Raw genomic sequence first — 21,140 nt, 5'->3', positions numbered from 1 at the left:
CAAAAAACACAGCAAGTGCTCCACGGCCCACCCATATATATATTTGTTTTTTATTCGTTAGACTGTTTAAATTAACATTAGGCTATCAATCATCAAGTGCCGTGTATAGCCTACATAAGCTATACCATTTTTTTTCTGTTTAACTTATATTAGACTCCAAGTCGAAATAAAAGAAAAGGGTTTTTTACACTGGGCACATTTGCTGCAGTCCAAGTCCGAGTGCAATATTTCCCGGTTTCCCCCGCAGCGTTGGTCAACTTGATCTTTTGAACTCTGGTGCATCTTACATAATCAATGTAAGGGGGGTGTCACCACATTTGAATAAGAGTCTATAAAACATGAAGCAATAGCCATTAAATCACGTATTTAGTTTTATATGTTTAAATATTATAATGTTACTATTTTATTTAATCTACATTGATTATGAAAAGTGAATAGGAACAGTGAAAAGTGAACACAATAAGATGCGAAATATGTCAGAAGATATGGGGGTCAGAAATGATTTTGACCACTTCATTTGTTGAAAGCCTTCCTTTAAAGTTAATTTATCGTTTTGCATAAATTGTATCTTAATTTTAATAAATGTTTTATCAGCCAATTGACTTGATTTAATAAATAATAAGCAAATAGCATAGCAGACAATGACATGGAGTGCTGCGTGAACAACGGCTTAAACAAACAACTACTAGAAAAAAACTTTAGTTGGGGGCAGCCCTATAGCTACTTATTTCAGATAGGCCTATATTCAAACCAGCATATGTCACAAAGGGCATTCTGGGTTGAGCGCGCGGCGCTGGGAATGAGATTTAGAAATTAACGGAATCTTCAGAAAGGAGCTGCCAGTGTAAAAACGCCCTTTATTTCTATTTTTTTAAATGAGAGAAATCACTGCTTATTCTAAATTTTTACAGAATGCAGACTTTTTTTCCGTCTGCAGCACAAAATGAATAGCCTAAAACAGTTAACTTTCAATGTTATCTTATGAATTAACACAAAAGAAACATAAAAAAGATTGTGTTTGACATAATTACAAGAATGATGTTTGACAGGGAACGCATCTCCTCAGCATAATCGCCTGCGCCAGTCGCAAATATTAAACATGTTTAATAAAATCTTTGGGAGGACGACTGCAACAGCTGGTTCTTAAATTCTAATACTAGAATCTTTAGATACAGCACACTGCATTATTTTTCACACCGACTGTAAACATAGACTGAATGCAGCTGTCCATGATTTGGCGCGTTTGAGCATGATCAGTCGTAACCACAGCCAAATTCCATTCATAATTAGCATAACAGTTGTTAGGTGTGTCCCCGGCTTAATGGAAAAACATGTTTTTATATGTTTTATATTTTATTTTTGTAATAAGGAGGGGGAAAAAAAATCACATTTTATAACAATTCGAATATTTTATTATTTTAATATTTATTTAGCTTCTGCTACGGCCCACCGGGGGGCCGCGGCCCACAGTTTGGGAAGCACTGCCGTAATTTGTTAATATGTGTCAGGAGTTATGAATATGAAAACCGGCGTCGGTACCTTTTGATTGTAATTTGAGCGCCAGCTGCTCTCATTCATAAAAAACTCCTCTATGCTCGTCATGAAGACTCGCAACTAAACAACATCCCTCAGGGCTTTTAGTTCAAAAGTGTGCAGATGAGGTGAAATATGGATAGATTCTCATAGGTCTGTGTCAAATTTCTATACAGAGAAGTATTATTTATTCAATCTTTCCCCAAAATGCGTAGAAGTAATCATTATGAGCGCTGGATACTCTGATGTGTTGTGTTTTCAGTTCATACTGGCAGCCGGAGGGCGCTCCGTGCACATGTAGTCCATATATGGTACAGACGAAGAAGATATATACCATGTGACATTCCAGAAACTCCCTGACATAAACAAAGCTTCCTGAGATTGCTATAACATGCAGATAGACACGTTTGAAGACAATAAACACACAATCGCGACAATATATGGTTTATCTGTGTTTATACCATGTTGGATGTTTTCATAATAGATTATAATTATAATTCAATGCTATTCGACATAGCTTTAATAATTATGCAGAATATTGTAAAATTATCTATTTTCTGTCTGATTTTTTTTTTATCCGAAGCCAAATGAGATCACAGAAGGTTATTTAAAACATTTGACTTGTGATATAAAGTAAGTTTGGAGTAAAAACATGGTTTTAATCTCATAAATTGTTGTGTTTTAATAAATTGGTTTAATAAATCATAAATTATGGTGTAATAAATCATAAATTGCTGTGGCAGATAATTTAGCTTGTTTTAAGCAAAAACTCACTTAATTTAGATTTTTCCCCCCAGGAAATTTTACTTATAAATTAATCTTGATTTAAGAATTTTAAATATTTGGACTGGAAACAAGAAAAAATACTAAATAAGAAAAGCATTTTTTGCAGAGTAATCAAATCTTTTGATGATTTAAAATATAATAGGCCTTTGTTGACTACATTCTAAATAAACTACAAAAAAATATATTTCCTTTGCTCCTGTTGCTCCCTCTCAGTCACATACCTGAAGCTCATTCATTTTGCAGGTCATTATGCAGCCCATTATGCAGGTCTTTTGTCTCTCAGGTGTGATACCCAGCATTATTCATTGGTGTTCACGCCTCCTCGCATACTGGCTTTGTAAAGAAAAAGTGTCTTACAAATTTCAAATCAGTGTATTGTTTTCTGTGAATGTGTAGGCTCAATGATTCTAACATCAGTTTGAAGCAAAAACTCTAGGCAACAACATCCATTAGCCAAAAATTTTGTGGACACATATACTGTATATTGTGTGTTTTGAGGCCTTAATTTTAAAACAATTTTTTTTGTTTTTTCAAAAACCATGCATAAACATTATTCTCTCAAAAATACAAGCATGTACATACACTCACCTAAAGGATTATTAGGAACACCATACTAATACTGTGTTTGACCCCCTTTCGCCTTCAGAACTGCCTTAATTCTACATGGCATTGATTCAACAAGGTGCTGAAAGCATTCTTTAGAAATGTTGGCCCATATTGATAGGATTACATCTTGCAGTTGATGGAGATTTGTGGGCTGCACATCCAGGACACGGAGCTCCCGTTCTACCACATCCCAAAGATGCTCTATTGGGTTGAGATCTGGTGACTGTGGGGGCCATTTTAGTACAGTGAACTCATTGTCATGTTCAAGAAACCAATTTGAAATGATTCGAGCTTTGTGACATGGTGCATTATCCTGCTGGAATTAGCCATCAGAGGATGGGTACATGGTGGTCATAAAGTGATGGACATGGTCAGAAACAATGCTCAGGTAGGCCGTGGCATTTAAACGATGCCCAATTGGCACTAAGGGGCCTAAAGTGTGCCAAGAAAACATCCCCCACACCATTACACCACCACCAGCAGCCTGCACAGTGGTAACAAGGCATGATGGATCCATGTTCTCATTCTGTTTATGCCAAATTCTGACTCTACCATCTGAATGTCTCAACAGAAATTGAGACTCATCAGACCAGGCAACACTATTCCAGTCTTCAACTGTCCAATTTTGGTGAGCTCGTGCAAATTGTAGCCTCTTTTTCCTATTTGTAGTGGAGATGAGTGGTACCCGGTGGGGTCTTCTGCTGTTGTAGCCCATCCACATCAAGGTTGTGCGTGTTGTGGCTTCACAAATGCTTTGCTGCATACCTCGGTTGTAACGAGTGGTTATTTCAGTAAAAGGTGCTCTTCTATCAGCTTGAATCAGTCGGACCATTCTCCTCTGACCTCTAGCATCAACAAGGCATTTTCGCCCACAGGACTGCCACATACTGGATGTTTTTCCATTTTCACACCATTCTTTGTAAACCCTAGAAATGGTTGTGCGTGAAAATCCCAGTAACTGAGCAGATTGTGAAATACTCAGACTGGTCCGTCTGGCACCAACAACCATGCCACGCTCAAAATTGCTTAAATCACCTTTCTTTCCCATTCTGACATTCAGTTTGGAGTTCAGGAGATTGTCTTGACCAGGACCACACCCCTAAATGCATTGAAGCAACTGCCATGTGATTGGTTGATTAGATAATTGCATTCATGAGAAATTGAACAGGTGTTCCTAATAATCATTTAGGTGAGTGTACATGTTGCTTAGATATTATGGTAGCCCAGTTTGTGCTGAATACAATGTAATTACACTTTTACCATTTAATATGTTTATAAGCAACTGAAAAAAGCACAAATGTCAGAGCATGTCAAAACTTCTAAAGGGCCCCAAAAGAGCTCAGACTTCTAGGGGTTAAATGTTTATATATATATATATATATATATATATATATATATATATATATATATATATATATATATATATATATATATATATATATATATATATATATATATATATATATAAACAAAACGTTATACATTTATAACACTATACTTTGTATGATATTACCTTTGCATCAAATTACAGTACTAATGCTGCTGTGAGGGTGTTTCTAATACAGTGGCTATAGGAGTGATGGTAAAATTGACATCTTCCTCTCTTCTGACTGCCATTATCAATCTGTTGTGGAGTTTTTCTTTTGCTATTTGAGCAATTTTGAACACAAAACATATATTTAATGTAGTCTCTCATTCACTGCTATAGAAGTTTATGTAGTTTATGAAGTTTATCTATGACAACTTCCGCTTGAGGGGATGAAAACATATGCTCATTTATCGTCACATAGGCTACTGGTGTAGTCTACAGAAATACAGTCACAAAGTAAAAACTTTATTGGCATGATTGGGCATTTACAGTAGTTATATAATATACATAAGAGATATGGGAAATAAAGGGCAAAATAAAGCAAATAGATAACAATGAATACAAAATATAACCATGATAGTTATGATAATAATAATAATATAAAAATATAAAATAAAAAAATAAACGATCAGTGAATGGATTTAAAACATGGATGGGATAGATAAAAATGTACATGGCATATTCTTTTAACATTTATTCATAACATTCAAATGCTGTCTAGGCACCATCGCATGCAACACAATAGGCAACATGTTAATATAATAATTAATATAAATATTATTATTATAGGCCTATCAATTTCTGATAATTCCAGCGCTATGGAATTATCAGAGGTTGTTTACGCATTTAACTCATGGCCATGAGAAATAGATATCTCTCCGTGAACATAAAGAATAATGATGTTGTTAGAAACAAAATGATCTTGTGGCCACAACTTATCACATTCCCACAAGTTTATATGGTTTGTATAGAAGTTATACAAATGACTCCTTTGCTATATCAAAGATATTTTTTATTACGCAAAAAAAATGTTGTCCTTTTTTCCCAATGTAATTCCTCAATATTTGAGATATGAATGTGATTTATGTATGTAATTTCTATGTTCTGTGATAAAAAAAAGACTTTGAAATAAAAAAAAAACTATGCAACTTATACTTAATCTAAACTATTCTTATAAAGTGACAGCATGAACTTAACTAGTGAAAGTTTATGTCTATATTTGTAGTCTGTGTGTTGTTTAGCAGGACAGCAACTGTGACAGCACAGCAAGTGTCTGCATTTATTTTCGCTGTTAAGAGGCAGAAGTCAAGCAAGGGGTCACAAAATCAGACAGAGAGAGAGCAGAAACTGTGGCCAGGAAAGGAAATGTCAGCCAAAAGGTCCCACACAATCCCCCAGCAGACAGATGTCTGACAGAGGAAGCTTTTCAAAATTCTAAACATGTATAACATTAGAGTATAATGTAAAACTGGCTAAATGGATGTGAAGCTGCCATACTGAAAACAAGTAACAATAATCTCTTAAAGGGTTAGTTCACCCAAAAATGAAAATTCTGTCATTAATTACTCACCCTCATGTCGTTGGACACCCGTAAGACCTCCGTTCATATTCGGAACACAAATGAAGATATTTTAGTTGAAAGCTGATGGCTGAGAAAGGCTTCACACAGGCCTCCCACTGCATGAAAACACTGAAATCCGGCACTATCCGGGCATGGTATACTCCTGTGTAATTTGATGTTTACCGGATGTATGTGGGAAAAAGCGGATCAGAGTAACACGGAACAGTATATTTCCAGAAAAACCCGGAAACCTCACGTATGCGGACGTATACAGGAATCCGTGAAATTTCACGGACATATACAGCTGAAACACTGCTGGGTGTGCTAGGACTGAAGACTGTTAGGTGTGAAGAAGACCTTTCATATGTTAATGACTGACACTTGTGCTGGCTGTTCTCAGAGAGAGGGGGGGCAGGGGAGGACTTCAGGATTGAGAATTATCTCTGGTCTACTGTAGGCTACAGCAAACAAGCTTTTTGCACAGAAAAATAAATTCTTAAGGCCCTGAAACACTAAACTGAACTAGCAATGACTAAAGCCGACTGTGGGGTTGGTTCACGTTGCCTGGGTCTGGGCCAAACCATCAGAATGGTGTGTCAGGGCCTTAAAACCACTGCATGAAAAGAGTCTCTTAATCAAATATTTTTTATAAAAACAGTACAAAATAAAAACCCTGTCTGAACATATACGTTCACAAAAAAATCTGAATATGTAATGAAATAAACAAAGAAATGTAATGGAATTAACAAAGGATAATTAACCAAACATTTTAGACTATCCCCAAACAATTTTTGCAAAGTTTTACAAATTGTAGGCAATAATAGAATTAAATAAAAAGGAAATGAAATGTGGAAAATGAAAAAGTTTGTTTTAAAAACACCAAAAACTGATATGCTCAAAATAAAAATATGGAATAAAAAAGAGCAGGGATTCACTTGCTCAAGAAACACAGAAACACAAGCAGATCTTTCAGCTCTGCAACTGTTAACAAAAAGTGTCACTCTAAGATTCTTAACTTTAACACGCTGCAAAAGAGGGGCGTTTTGAGGTTTGAAATCCACCACTCACAATAGATGTAGGTGCAACCAATTAGGTTACCAATAAAAATAAGGCAACCAATAAAAATAATCCTAATTTTACAGAAAAAAACTATTTTCTTGTAATTTTGAATTATGTTTAAAACGATGTAAAATTACAAACAATATCTAAATAAACAACTTGACTGTTATTTTAAGGATTATATCATTAATGACAAATTACAGTAATTCTCATTTTTTTATACAGGAACATCACTGTATTATTTTTCTGTTTTCATAAATAACAAATTCATGCAAAATTACAAACAATATCTGTAAATTAACAACTGTAATACAATATTTAGCTCATTATATTAAAGGTTTATGTTTATGTCCATACTAACAATTTAACATTATTCTTTGTCATTTTAAAGTAAATCTTATTAGTTTTATATTTACACTGTAAAAATAAAAACCTAAAAAAAACAGCAGCTACAGCTGCAAAACAAAAACCGTAAAATTAAAGTCAAATATCTAAAGTCAAATAAAGTTAAAAAACGTCACAGAAATTACATTAAACGTTTTAGAGAAAACACTATTAGTTTACAGATTTTTCCTTATTTAAATTAAGATATTTTACTTTAATTTTCTGTTTTACAGTGAAGGTGTATTTTTACATTCAAACTGGTTTTACATTCAATTCTGGATACAAATATAACAAAATATATAGCAAACTAAATATCAAACAATAATTGTTTTTAAAGAGTACAAATCTGCACTGCTCTCCAGGTTGAAACTTCCAGGCCTCTGCCAGTGCCCACACCACAAAACACCATTTGACCAATTAATTAAATATAACAGCAAATAAAAATAAATATACACATTTTCTAACTGTTGTTTAAAACAAGTTTTTTCTATATTTGCAAGGCTATTTGCTGTCTTTCCGTGTTCTTTTGAGCGTGATTGGTCAATCTGAACGTCATCCAGAAATCTGGCCAATGACAGTGCGCGCCTTCAGTTTGAATTATACACCCGTTGCCGTTGATCGTGGCTCGCGGGGACGCGACGCGATCGCGGCTTCTAATCTTCACGTCGGTCTATTAATGGCATTGCATGGACCATTTAAACCTGTTAAAATCTTATTTTGGACGAATTTTGATTGTGGGATGTCGACTGAGAACGAAAAAACATGAATACGAACAGACTAAGTTTCCAATGGCGGACAGCAGACGGCAGAAGGTAACGTAAATCCCTTTATATTGTTTCTACTGCTCATCAAGATATAACGTTAGTGCATTAAAGTCATATGCTAATCATGATTAACTTACATATTCTGTTTCTGTGTTTTGTTGTAATATTGTTAAGCTAGGGCTGGGTGTTATGGCGATCTGATGATACTGACTATTGTTAGCGATTTTGCTGTAAACGTTAACATTACCTTTTTATATTGCGGAATGGGAATATAGCGTATATAACGCAGCACTGACTGTACTAAAACTTTTTGACATTTTGACAAGGAAACATGCATGAATGTAGAATAATGAACGGGACATGTGTTAAAATAAGCCTCTCTCAGACAGCATGCGATCCCGAAATCAATTATCTTTCTGTAAAATGCACACAATTATCTCAGAAACCTTGTCATGTGAGGTATTCACTTGATTTAAACAGTCAGTTATGTCTTAAGTAAGTTAAACAGTTCAAGTTAACATGGGGAATCCCGGATGTGTGTCATTCTGTGCATCCGTTCTTAAAGGGGCTGCAGCTTTGTCATCATTTTAATAAAACAAAAGAGATAGAGAAGACCTTCTGCTTCTTTAAGAATCAAGTGATATTAATTAATTGAATATCATACAGTGAAGACTTTTAAAGCAGTATTATTCTGTAGCATTTTAATAAAATATCCATCAAAATAAATATATTGTGATATCGTTATTGTAAAATATAATTTCTCATGTATGTATAATTATATGGTCATAATGCCCATCCCTACTGTCAGCTAGTTTTAAGATCAAGCTTGTCATAAATGTAACAGAGTTTTGGAAAGAGTAATCTGAGAACACTGTCATGTACACTTGTTCAACAGAGAGGACAGGAATCCACCATCCTTGGACTCTGAAGAATTATAGGCAAACCAGGATTTTGGATCTACTGTAAAGTTTTTCTATGGGCCTGGTGAGTATGTTTTGCAAGTCCTTGTCCGTAAGTTGATAATTAATATTAATGTTTTATCAAACAAATTAATATTCATTTGTGTGTGTGCATGTTTCTTCCCCCCTCATGATCCAGAAGTTTTGGATCCATGATCGTGAAGAACTTTTACAGATGTTGACCCTGAATGTGTCAAAGGTAATCTTAAAAATTATTTTAATGTTCTCTGTTTTTTTCTGTAATGTAGACACATGCATTTTCTGTGAAGTTGCTTTGAAACAATAACAGGGTTTTTCCTACATTGAAAAATTTTTGCCGGCCGCCAAAACAAATTTTTGTCCCGCCAAAGCCTTATTTGATCAGTTATTGTGATTTATGAGTGATGTAGAACAGATGAGTGCTGCACTTGAGTTAACTGAGTGACAGAGAGAATGACCAGTGAGCTCCTCCCCCACGCACACTCTCTCTGTCTTCAAAATAAGCATTCTTAGCTTTCTAATGTTTCACATATTACGTTAATCAAAATCAAAAGGTCGGAAGACCGAATCCATGTTGCACGTGGCGCTATCAGACGATGTTTTCCTTTAATTACCGCTGGGTGTGAAATGCGCTCAAAAAACATTGACTGATTCTCTGACCAGCTGCATAAAGCATACTTTAAATAAACAGGAAACAAATCCTATCCGGTTATGAAGTGTTTTCTGTGTGTTGACAAATCTTTCGCGATGTTCTAAAGACGGGATTCACACACAACGCGTCTGCTAATGTCCGATTCGCCACCTAATGACTCCTTTGAACTGAATCATTTTAACGACTGGTTAGAACAACTGATCTGTCCAACACTGAACTCACGAATTAGTTTAATCATTTACTCAGAACAACACCTGAAATGAGAACACAAGTGTGCTTACCCAATTTAGCAAGAGTGGATAGTAAGAATTATTTTTAATTATCAACAGTCTTTCAGCTTATTTATGTTCATAATGTGTAGTAAAATAAATAGCCTAAAATAATTTAGTTTAGACTGGAGTGAGGTGAACCCAGAACAAATTTGTTGTTAGCTAGCTGATTGTATATGGCAGAAAATTAGGCTATTTGTTCATTTTTTTAATATTGATATGATTACCAAAACAAACAATTATCAGTAAATAGTGTAAAAATGAGGAAAAAAAACAAACATCAAGGTATCAAAATAAGATAAGCAAAAGTTACAAACTTTCTTTGAATTTATTTCAAATTTATTGTCAGTTTTGCGCTTGCAGATCAAGTGGGTAGGGTATTTTTTTTTTACCGTGCGTATGTGTGTGTATGGATTACCATGTCTGTCAGCCACCACCGAAGACCATTTTTGACCCAGGAAAAACCCTGAATATGTATTGTGAAAAGCGCTATACAAATACATTTTAATTGAATTGTTTTACTTACTTTTATTGGCATTAACTATATATTATTAATGTATTATTTGGCAGGTCGCAAGATGTATTTTATTTTGTGAGACTTTGCTGAGGAAGTATTCTTTGGCTCAGTCTGAAAAGGCCCAGAAAAGAAACACTATGAAGAACATCACACAGAACCGTCAGAGAAAGAGACGGGTAAGTTAAGAAACCGGTTAAGCTTTTTCCCTCCAGAATGTTACTATACTCCTCTCTGAGTTTTAGTGGTTAATTTACTGTCATGTTTTACAGTTGCTGGAGACCAGGTCCAGGGTTGCACAAACCAACACAGAACCTGTGGGAGACCGCAACTATAGACCTGATGAAGATGAAGATGATGCTGTTGTTGATGGAAGGCCAGTGTGGATGGTTTGGCTAGCTCAAACAACATTGTGTTAGAGTTGGTCACAATTATTTTATAATTATAATTTTAATATTCAATTGGTCCATTTTATATTTTCTTTATTCCTATGTTTATATACTTATACTTTTATTGGTTCCCATATATAGAACATTTACATATATTTTATATACACTTTTTAATTTATAGATTTCTTTGTCTCGTTTTATATTGTATACTTTGTATGTTTGTTCCTTTTTAGATGTCCATGTTGCTTTTGATCTCCACGTTTTGTATTGTTGTTCCTCTTACGTCGCCTTCCTTTAGAAACATTTTGTTCACTTATCTTTTCCCCCATTCATTTGAATGTATGTTTATAATGCTCTTTGTTCTTTTTATTTGGTTATATTGTTTACTTGGAATATTTATGTGTATTTTATATACACTTTTTTTTGTCTTATAAATTTATTGTTCTCATTTTATATTGTTTAATTTGTATATTTATTCTTTTCCTTTTTATGTTCACTGTGTATTTTATTCCTTTACATCTGTCTTTTAAATGCATTTTGTTCATTTTTTTTTCCCCTTTTTGTTTCTTTACCAATTCATTTTAATGTATATTTATGTTCTTTGGACTGTTTATATTTTTACATTTGTTCCTTTACATTTTCATCCCTTTTAAATACATTTAGTTCACTTGTTTTTGTTTCACCATTGTTTTAATGTTCGTTTATAATGCTGTAAAGAATGTTTTTTTTTGTTTGTTTTTTTTTATACCTTTTTAATAAATATTTCAGACTTTCTCAAATTGTTTTGTGTGTATTTTTCTTTTGGGAGGGAGAGGGGATTCTTTTTTATATATATATTATATATTAATTAGCAAAATCTGCATAGCTGGCCTATAACCAATCAAGTCCCTATGCTACAAAACCTAGCCCACCCTTAGCCTTAGAAGTAACCAATAAAGTCACTTGACTGGGTTTTCAATGCGTCCTGTCCTCCAATAGCAGTCTGGGTTTTGGGAGTGGTTTTAAAAAAAACAACCAATCCAGTTTGAGATGAAGGACCAATAGGGGGTGGAAGGCAAAGCTGTTTAGAGGTGTGAAAATGTCTCCTGGGAAAAACTTGATGGGATTATTTGCCATGGCAACAAATGGCTGTAGCATGGGAGTATACGGCCACAACATACATCCGATTTGGTACCATTTCGGATGAATACGGACATATACGGATCCATGGAATTTGACCTATCCGGCCAGTATACTCCTGGATTCTTCCGAATTTCAGCAGTGTATACAGGAGTATCCTGGTCCGGATACACCTTTTTTCATGCAGTGCATTGGCATTCAGTACATTGACACTTCCAAGATCCATGAAAGGCACTTAAAACGTCGTTACAAAGTCTATCTCACCACAGTGGCTCTACAATAATCATACAATGCGACGACAATAGTTTTTGTGCGCAAAAAAAAATCAAAATAACACCTTTATCCAACTTGTTCTCGACTTCCGTGTATGCCTCCACGACGCATGCGCGAGAAAATGACGCAGATCCGGCGTTCGGACATATGACCCAGAAGCGATTTGTTTACGAGCAGAGGAAGACGCGCGTGTCTAAGCTGTTGGATTCTACATTTATCGTGCTTTAGGTCTCGGCGTAGTGCTCAAAATGGGGCTTAAGTGTGTATTTCATCGACTCCCGAACACCGGCGCTACGTCATATTCTCGCGCATGCGTCGTGGAGGCACACACGGAAGTCGAGAACAAGTTGGATAAAGGTGTTATTTTGATTTTTTTTTCCGCACAAAAACTATTGTCGTCGCATTGTATGATTATTGTAGAGCCACTGTGGTGAGATAGACTTTGTAACGACGTTTTAAGTGCCTTTCATGGATCTTGGAAGTGTCAATGTACTGAATGCCAATGGAGGCCTGTGTGAAGCCTTTCTCAGCCATCAGCTTTCAACTAAAATATCTTCATTTGTGTTCCGAATATGAACGGAGGTCTTACGGGTGTCCAACGACATGAGGGTGAGTAATTAATGACAGAATTTTCATTTTTGGGTGAACTAACCCTTTAAGCTGCTATATCAGAAACCCACACAGATACAGATATGTTTTTACAATGCTTATCCTGCATGTTCAATAAATCAAGTGTATAGCTTCAGTTCTGGCAGGTCATGTTAGTCAAACTCGCATCAGCTGTCTGTCAGCTGATCACGTCTACCTATAGGAATATGATGTCTATCACCGCATATATATATAGCTCCTCAGTACTATCAGCAGCTATTGCGTTTCTCCAGAGCTCATTTACCCTCCTCCACCCCAGCTCCTCCTCTTGTCAGTCAGGATGTGGTATTCTGATTTCCCTTGAATCAGACTAAATTCCTGAATCACTTTGTACATGTAATATCAACATTAATGCTATCTGCAATACATTATGTTGGTTTTGTTCTGTTTACCCTAGGCTGCCCGGAACAGAACCATACCGGCAATCCAAACTATATGCTAATAGTCAATCAATCATCTTTGACGATAGTGGTCCTGACAAAAATTGTTTTGTTTATCGGTTTTATGCAGGTCCAGGAATTGGTTCGAGTCCTGGGGAACCCATTTCTACTGTTAAACCTTCATGTAAGTCAACATGTTTATTTGTTTGTTTTTTGTTTTGTTTTATGATTTAAAAAAGGGGAGGCAAATGCTATAGTTATGTTGTGTAGATGGAACGCTAAAATATCTTATGTTCTCCATGAATGACCTTTGTGAAAAAGAAGTGTATTTAATTGTATTGGATATGCACTTGTAGTGTAGGCCTACTTCAAATCTTAAAAGTATATTTTTTAAAAGCTGTACTTGCAGATAATGTAATATTAAGGAAGAAAAAGGCACAAAAAAAAGGCCAAAAGGAACTTTCAAAAATATTTTGCAAAACTTTTGTTGACAAATAAATAGGGGTGTAATGATTCGTTTTAACAACGATTCGATTTGTATCACGATTGACACTTTTGCTGTTGTGTTTCAACATTAAAATAATATAAATACAATATTAATATCAAAAATAAAGTGCAACCAACATTTCTTCAGGTTGAATAAACTGGCTGAACCTGCTACTACTCTCAGTTTAATAAACAAACAATATTTAACAAAAGATAAAATGTAACCAACTACTCAATGACTCTACAGATTTTGTTTTTCAAAAATATCAACTGATCAACATGATCTGACCGCAGAACACTTCTCTGTTCGTTCACTATATCGCCAGCAGTACTAAAAACTCGCTCTGCTGGCACACTGGTGCCAGGAATGCACAGGTAACATTTAGCAAGGGTTGAAAGTACTGGTAGCTCTTTCTCCTGGTGGCTTGATAATTTCTCGCTCGTTGGCTTCTCCTCTGCCATCCGCCATGCTATGTTTTGTTTTCTTAGCGCTGCTGCTGGTGCGTGGCGATGATGTCACAGATAGGCAGACTGAATCGAGTAACGTTTAATGCCTTTATCATTAAAAGTGCTAAGAAAAAAAATCCATATAAAGTCTGACGTGCTTAAATCCAATACGTTATTTCCTATTATCGATACAATCGATTGATTACCTTTTAAAACGATGTTAGATCGATATATGTCGTCCGGAAGGCCAACTTGCCGAGCACAGATCGATGTAGTTAGATCATAGGAATATAAATCGATACATCGATGTAGTAGATGAATCGTTACACCCCTACAAATAAAACATGAATTTCTCAGTCCAGGGGCCTATACCATGAAGCCGGTTTAGGCCAACCCTGGGTTTTATGCACCATGAAAGTGGCTTGGCTTTGGTGGTGTTCATCGTCATAGTAACCATCATCAGCTGTGAGTAAATGAAAAATTTCTGATGCAATAAAGTCACTAGAAACAAATGATTTTGATCAAATTGTATGGCTTTTAGCGATGATTATTAATAATAATATGTTTTTAATTATTTCGATATTATTTATCTAATTATTATATTCTTAATCCGTTAAACATGCAATTTTAGTTTATCAATCATTATTAAGAACTTTAAATTAATACAAACATATAATGGATATATGTAGTATAAATAAGCTTTAGGGCTCTATTTTAACAATCTGAGCGCACGGTCCAAAACACCGGATGAGAGCTTCTCTCCAGCTCAGTCCAGTGGTGGTCTGGGAGGTCCACGGGGTGATGGTAATTTGCCCCGATCCAGAACAGAGACTTCAGTGTCTCGTCATCATAAGGGCAGTTGATGGCAAGATGGATAAATTCCTCCGCAAAGGCAAAAAACTCACAGCCACAAACTTGTGCAGTATAATCCACTTTAGGGTCCGGTCATCTGTCACGGGTGTATGTCGGCAGGAACAAATGGAGGAATCAGAAGATCCAAAATCAAACATAAACTTTAATCTTCACCACAGGAACAGGCAACAGAAACACACACTTAGCATAACAGCGACCAGACAAAGACAAGTGAACAAGAGGAACTTAGCAGACAGAAACGAGATAATTAACTAAACACATCTGAACAGAACTTAACTGATGAGGGTAACCAAGGAAACAGTGGCGGGAAACTAAGACAAAGCAACATGTGACAGAATCAAAACAATTCACAATTTCACAGTTACACAGCACGTTATTGGCTGTTCGCTACTGATGTCGCTACTTTCATGTGCACGCACACCATAGTTATTCCTAAACTCAGGATAAAAGCCTGCTGACAGAGAAAGTTGATGATCAGTGTCATGGTACCAACAAAGCCTGATTGTCTCGTTCCCTCATCTCAGGGAACCGAGATTACGTTTAGTAACATGAGAGGTTCCCTTTCGATTTCAGTTCACTCAACAATGCGTCTTCTGACACTATGGGGAATGCATAAAATCATTTTATTCATAGTTTTTTAGTTCATTCAAATTACACAATAGGGTATATCTTGAAAGATACTTAAGTCCCATTAATATAAAAGACCCATGTTGATGGACCCTACTGGCATTGCGGGGGACCTAGTTGAACACCGCAATGACAAGAGTTCAAAACAGGTGCCACGAACCACGTCAATCCTATTGACCGGCGACAGCCCATGACGTCATCAAGATGCGACCAGGAAGTATATAAGGGCGCCTTACCAACATGACACCGCCTCTTCGTCTGAAGGGACTGTTCGGCAGGCAGGCCCTGAGGCATGGCAAAGCGACGCAGCGTCTCGTTCCCTGTTCTCAGGGAACCAAGGTTACATACGTAACCGGAGACGTTCCGTTTCGAAAGGGAACTCGCGCTGTGTCAGCTTGACGCTACGGTAAACGAAATACCAACGCCGCCATGCCGAGGGGAGTGCATGCCCACTGGCAGTGACAACTGTCAGGACAAGCAAATTCAAATGAAATGCCTGAACCACTCCCCCTCTGGTCACACAGGGCTGTCAGTGACAGCATTCCCTACGGTCATAGCCCAAGCTATAAGCCTCGTCAGGAACCTTAGTGCGGCTGCACAAGGTCCTATTCAGGCCGCTCAAAGGCCTGGATCCAACCCATTCAAAGGAAGGGGGCTCCTTTAAGGGAATGTGGCTAGGGGGCCCTAGGGCGCCCCAGCCAGCCACTATTCGGGAAGAAATCACAGAATGCCACCAGGGAGGCCTGTCCCAGAGACCTCTATATGGGACGCATAGGACCAGCCATCCTTGTCTGTTCGAGAACAGAGCCCCTGGAAACTTGCCTCCGGGAGAGGCATCCAGCCCAAGGTACTGCAAGCTGGCAGTGTCCTCCTCGAGCCGGATCTCAGAGACGGGCATCCTGGAGAGCAGTACTCAGCATAGCGCTTTCGACCCTTGCCAGCGAGGGGAGTTAATCTGCTTGATCCTAGGATCTACTGAGTTATTATCAAGTAGAAACACTCAGGAGGCCAGACTGGCCTATAAGCTGATCTAATTGGGAGGCCTCGCGAGAGGCCTACGACCATCTGATCAGGCCCAGGCAGCCTTTATTCACAGACGACCCTCGAAGAGAGGGGAGCTTAAAAAGGGCTGCCCGGTAGGTAAGCCAGGTTTTAGGCTAAATTCCCTCCCATGGGAACCAAGTAGCAGAAGCGACCTCAGTCGCGCTAGGGTAAGACCATCCTCAGATGCTGCCAAATAAGGGGCAGATTAAGACGGCAGGATCACCACTAGCTGTCAGCATATGCCAGTAAACGGTTCTTGAACTGAGAACCCAACCCCTCAGGGAGGCCTAGTGAGGCCTATTACATGATAGCAGTACATGCCAAATGCTCGAGAAACCAAACTCGGAAACTCGGCTGAAGGGAGGCCTGGTGAGGCCTACTACCTGATAGCAGTCGAAGCCCACTGTCCAAGTAGCTGGAAAACAGAAGCTCGTCTCCTCAGGGAGGCCTGGAGAGGCCTACTACCTAATAGCAGGCTATGCTAGCTGCCCGAGCATCCTGACTCGGGAACTCCCCCTCAGGGAGGCCTAGTGAGGCCTATCGCCTGGTAACGAGCTCACAGGGAGGCTGAGTGAGGCTTACCACCTGCCAACAGTCCATGCTAGTCCACATGACTGAAACCTTGGGACATGCCATCAGGGGAGGCCCGGCTTGAGGCCTACTACCCATGGCAAACCTTCAGGGAGGCCTGGTGAGGCCTACTACCTGGTAATCCCACAAGTCTGCTGCCAGAGGCATCCTAGTCCTGAGGCTCACCCCTAGGGACGGTCAGGAACTCACATCCAGGGGAGGCCTGGTGAGGCCTAGTACCTGGTGGCAAGCTACAGGGAGGCCTGGAAGGGGCCTGCTGCCTGCTCGCAATCCACACTGACTGTCACGGTCGACTGGCGTCCATGGAGCCCATCTTCAGGGAGGCCTATCAGGGCCTACTACCTTACAGCAGACCTGCAGGGACGGCTTCCTGGTGGCAGGCATGAGAAACTGGCTGCTATAACTCCTGGACTGACAGCGGCTTCTCTGCTGGCTGACAAGATAACAAAGAAAGGTTATTAGTTGGTAATTCTGCTACTTGAGGCCGACATTGTTGGGGAGTAAACACATAGCAATACAAAAGGGGCCGACTTTGCAAAAGGCCTACTTTCCAAAGCTGTCTACCTATCTAGGTTGCAGCTATTAATCGCTAACCTCCCCAACGTTGAGACTCACTCGCAAGGAGGCCTACTGAGGCCTACCACCTGACCCGGAGTCTACTGCCCAGACTGCCCGAGTTGGCTGCTCATATGTTACCCTCCCTTAAATACTCCAACTAGAACAAAAGGGTTGTAAATATTTGCAACACAAACACCTGGTTTTGGGGGAGTGGATCAGATATCTTTGAAGAGACTCCTCAAATGGAGAACTGAATTCTCATTAGTTTTCAATCTTTCTAATACTACTAGTGACTGCAGTGAAACGGAGACCATTTTACCATTCGCACCATTCGTGACCTTTAAAAAGACATCAAACATGAAAGGGATAAAACAATAGATTTACAAGATACATCATCACTGGTATATCTGGATTTGGTTACTTGAAAACAGGGCAAGGAAAGGGCAGAATGGGGAGGGGGTAGAAATGTTTCATCAGGGTGGTGTCCCACAGTTTCTGTGAGATCTTCTCTCAAGATTAGTGACTTTTATTGTTCTATTGCTGGGGTGTGGATCTAAGATTTTATCTTAGCACCAAAACCGATCCTTACAGACGGCCCCTGGCCCATTGGGACAAATTCAGATTAGTTCCCAAGGGGACATAATTGGACATTCCTTGTTTCCATATTTTGGATGTCCTTTCCGAAGTGTTCATGGTGCTGATCCTTGAGTTAACAGCACAAGTCAATGGGTGCCGGAGTCAAGTAGTCACCTGAAATAACAACATTAAGACAGGCTGAACATGAAGATGAAAACACTGCTGAAATACACCTCAGCGGCACAGTCCCTTTAGGTGTAGGCGTACTGTGCTGATTGGATGCTGTAGCAATTAGGCAGGATATCTGTTATCCCGTTGGTCAGGTTTGTTTCCACCTGCCCATGATTGTGATGGTTTTCAGTCTGTAGAATGACTTGTTGTCCCAAGTCAGTTGTGTTAGTCAGCATGAGCAGAAAGTGTCAGTGGAAAGTGTCTTTACACTTTGAGGAAACATCTGTGTCCTCCCCAGGATACTTATCAATAGCTGACCCTTAGAGAAATCCTCGGTCACCTTCAAGCAGAAGGTTTGGTTTGCCGGGCAGGTCAGATCTCCATGGGTGAAGGAATCATTTCACTGATGATGCTCCATTGTGTGCGAGACACCTGAACAAATTCTGAATAACCATGCAATAATTGAACACTGATGAATTTGTGGTTATTGTGAGATGTAAAAAGAGAGTTGTTGGATAATCACAAGAACATCAAAATAACAACACATGATAAACTCCTGTCAGAAGTGCGAGTGGTAAAAACGGTCTCATTTCTCAGTGTCATATATTTAGTGAGCAAGTCTCATTTGATCGCCAGATTCTTCAATACCACTAGTGATATGGAAGTGAAATTTAAACATGGTCTGGATGAATTGAAGGAAAGGTATCAAACCGTCAATAGAACAGTATATTTACCAGCAGTATGCATAATATATCACATAATTAAATATGGAAGTACACAATTGGATAATTGCCATTATAAAATTGTCTATATCAGTTGTTTTAAATGCAAATCATTATTGAATTCTTATGTTTCAATCAGATTACTTAGAGAATGAGATTTACAGAAAAAGAGATTTAAAATCTTTAGTTAAACTTTGGCACTCATCTTCTGCACATTTGATGTACAGGCGGAGTCACACTCAATGATGCAGGTCTGACTGAGAATTGTTTAATTAATTTATAGAAATGCCTGCATTCCAGATCTAACTCTTTAGATATATTTGTATTGTCATTAGTCATATGTTGGAAACTAGGGGCCCTTCCAGTTTGCAACAATGCTAAGGACTGGACATATTAAACATTGTGTCCATCAGTTTACTGATCAATTAATTGTCAATCAATTAATGTGTGACAAAGCCATGCACGTGTTTTATGCATCTTGCAGCATTCACACACAGGAATTTGACATGGCTGTAAGCCATAAAATTGTTAACAATGTATTAACTATGAATGAATTAAGAATTAATTAATTAAGACTATAATATATTAACTATTACATAACTATAAACTAAATGATTTGTAAGTAATTTATTACTGTACTGTTATAAAGTTACCCTATTTTGCTATGACACGTTCTGGTGTGCAACAAAACATGCAGATTCCACAGTTCAGGATTGGGATGCCAGATTGAACCCCCCACCTGAGAGAGGAGGTCGTTCCTCGGTGGAATGGTCCAGGGGGGAGCTGTCAGCATCCCCACTAGGTCCCCACTGTTCCAAACCATTTTCACTGTAACATTCACATTCTTCTAAAACTACTCTTCCTCTCGACAGCATGTCCACCCCGCTGGTAAAACGGGCGGGAATGTGGATAACTTGAATAGACAGAAGATGTTGATCTGCCCACAAAAGAAGGCTCTTTGCGATCTTCAGCAGGGAACGCGAGCTGATGCCTCCTTGATGATTTAGGTGCAGCGAAGCGGTTGCCGGCAATTCAAAAAAATAAAAATCTAATTAGGAGAATTAGAGGAGAATCTCCCTTAGTAACACACATAAACTGATCCAAAATAGGGCCCGACCAAACATAGGAAAAATATAAAGCAAAATGACAAATCCAAAGTCCCAATTATAGCAAATTAATTGAAAATATACAAATAAACTTAAATAACTGTAGAAAAGCAAAATAAAATAGAAAGCAAAGCAAAACAGTAAAACATGAAATAAAGCAAAGCAAAGCAGAAAACAAACAAGCAACAGAGCTGCCCGGACTGCTACACGCGCTGTTCACGCTGGTGAAACATATCCCAGCTCTTTAAGTTTCCCAGCACGTCATGAACACTATTCAAAACTGTTCAACGCTGGTAAAACATATCCCAGCTCTTCAAGTTTCCCAGCACGTCATGCCCGGTCTATCGATGATACAAGGATTTCCCTGCGTGAGTGAACTGCAACTGGTGCACAGATGCCACTAAGCAGCCAACGCGGGGCCATTGCATATAGGCATTTGCGGACCCGTGTGCCAAGTATGAAACGAGACACGGCCTCTTAGCCATGAGCTGAAACCCCTGCATATGAAGCGGGCCCAGCTGACATACTGTCACAGCTGCAGCCATCAGCACAAGTCTTCTTGGAAAGCATTTCAAAGGGACCTGTGTTCGCATATGAACCCCTTAGTGTAACAGTTCTACTACCATGAGGGGTGCATGAGAACTTGTTACTTGAGTTGGGCGTCGCCTGAGGCGAGAGAGGCTTCTTGCATATAT

The 21,140-nt window shown here is 38.3% G+C and overlaps 1 protein-coding gene across 1 annotated transcript in view; it reads left to right on the top strand.

The window, feature by feature from the left end:
• Nucleotides 1-21,140, top strand: part of LOC307142010 (uncharacterized protein) — a 102,012-nt gene that overhangs the window by 14,069 nt on the left and 66,803 nt on the right. Inside the window, exon 2 of the mRNA XM_079842528.1 lies at nt 13,375-13,428. Within this exon, the coding sequence (XP_079698654.1) occupies nt 13,375-13,428 (54 nt within the window). The remainder of the gene's footprint in view (nt 1-13,374; nt 13,429-21,140) is intronic.

Source organism: Gobio gobio (assembly GCF_949357685.1).
Source record: "Gobio gobio genome assembly, chromosome: 2".
In the NCBI taxonomy this organism is placed as follows: domain Eukaryota; kingdom Metazoa; phylum Chordata; class Actinopteri; order Cypriniformes; family Gobionidae; genus Gobio; species Gobio gobio.
Note: the sequence above shows the minus strand (reverse complement) of the source record. Positions and strands in the feature narration are given on the sequence as shown.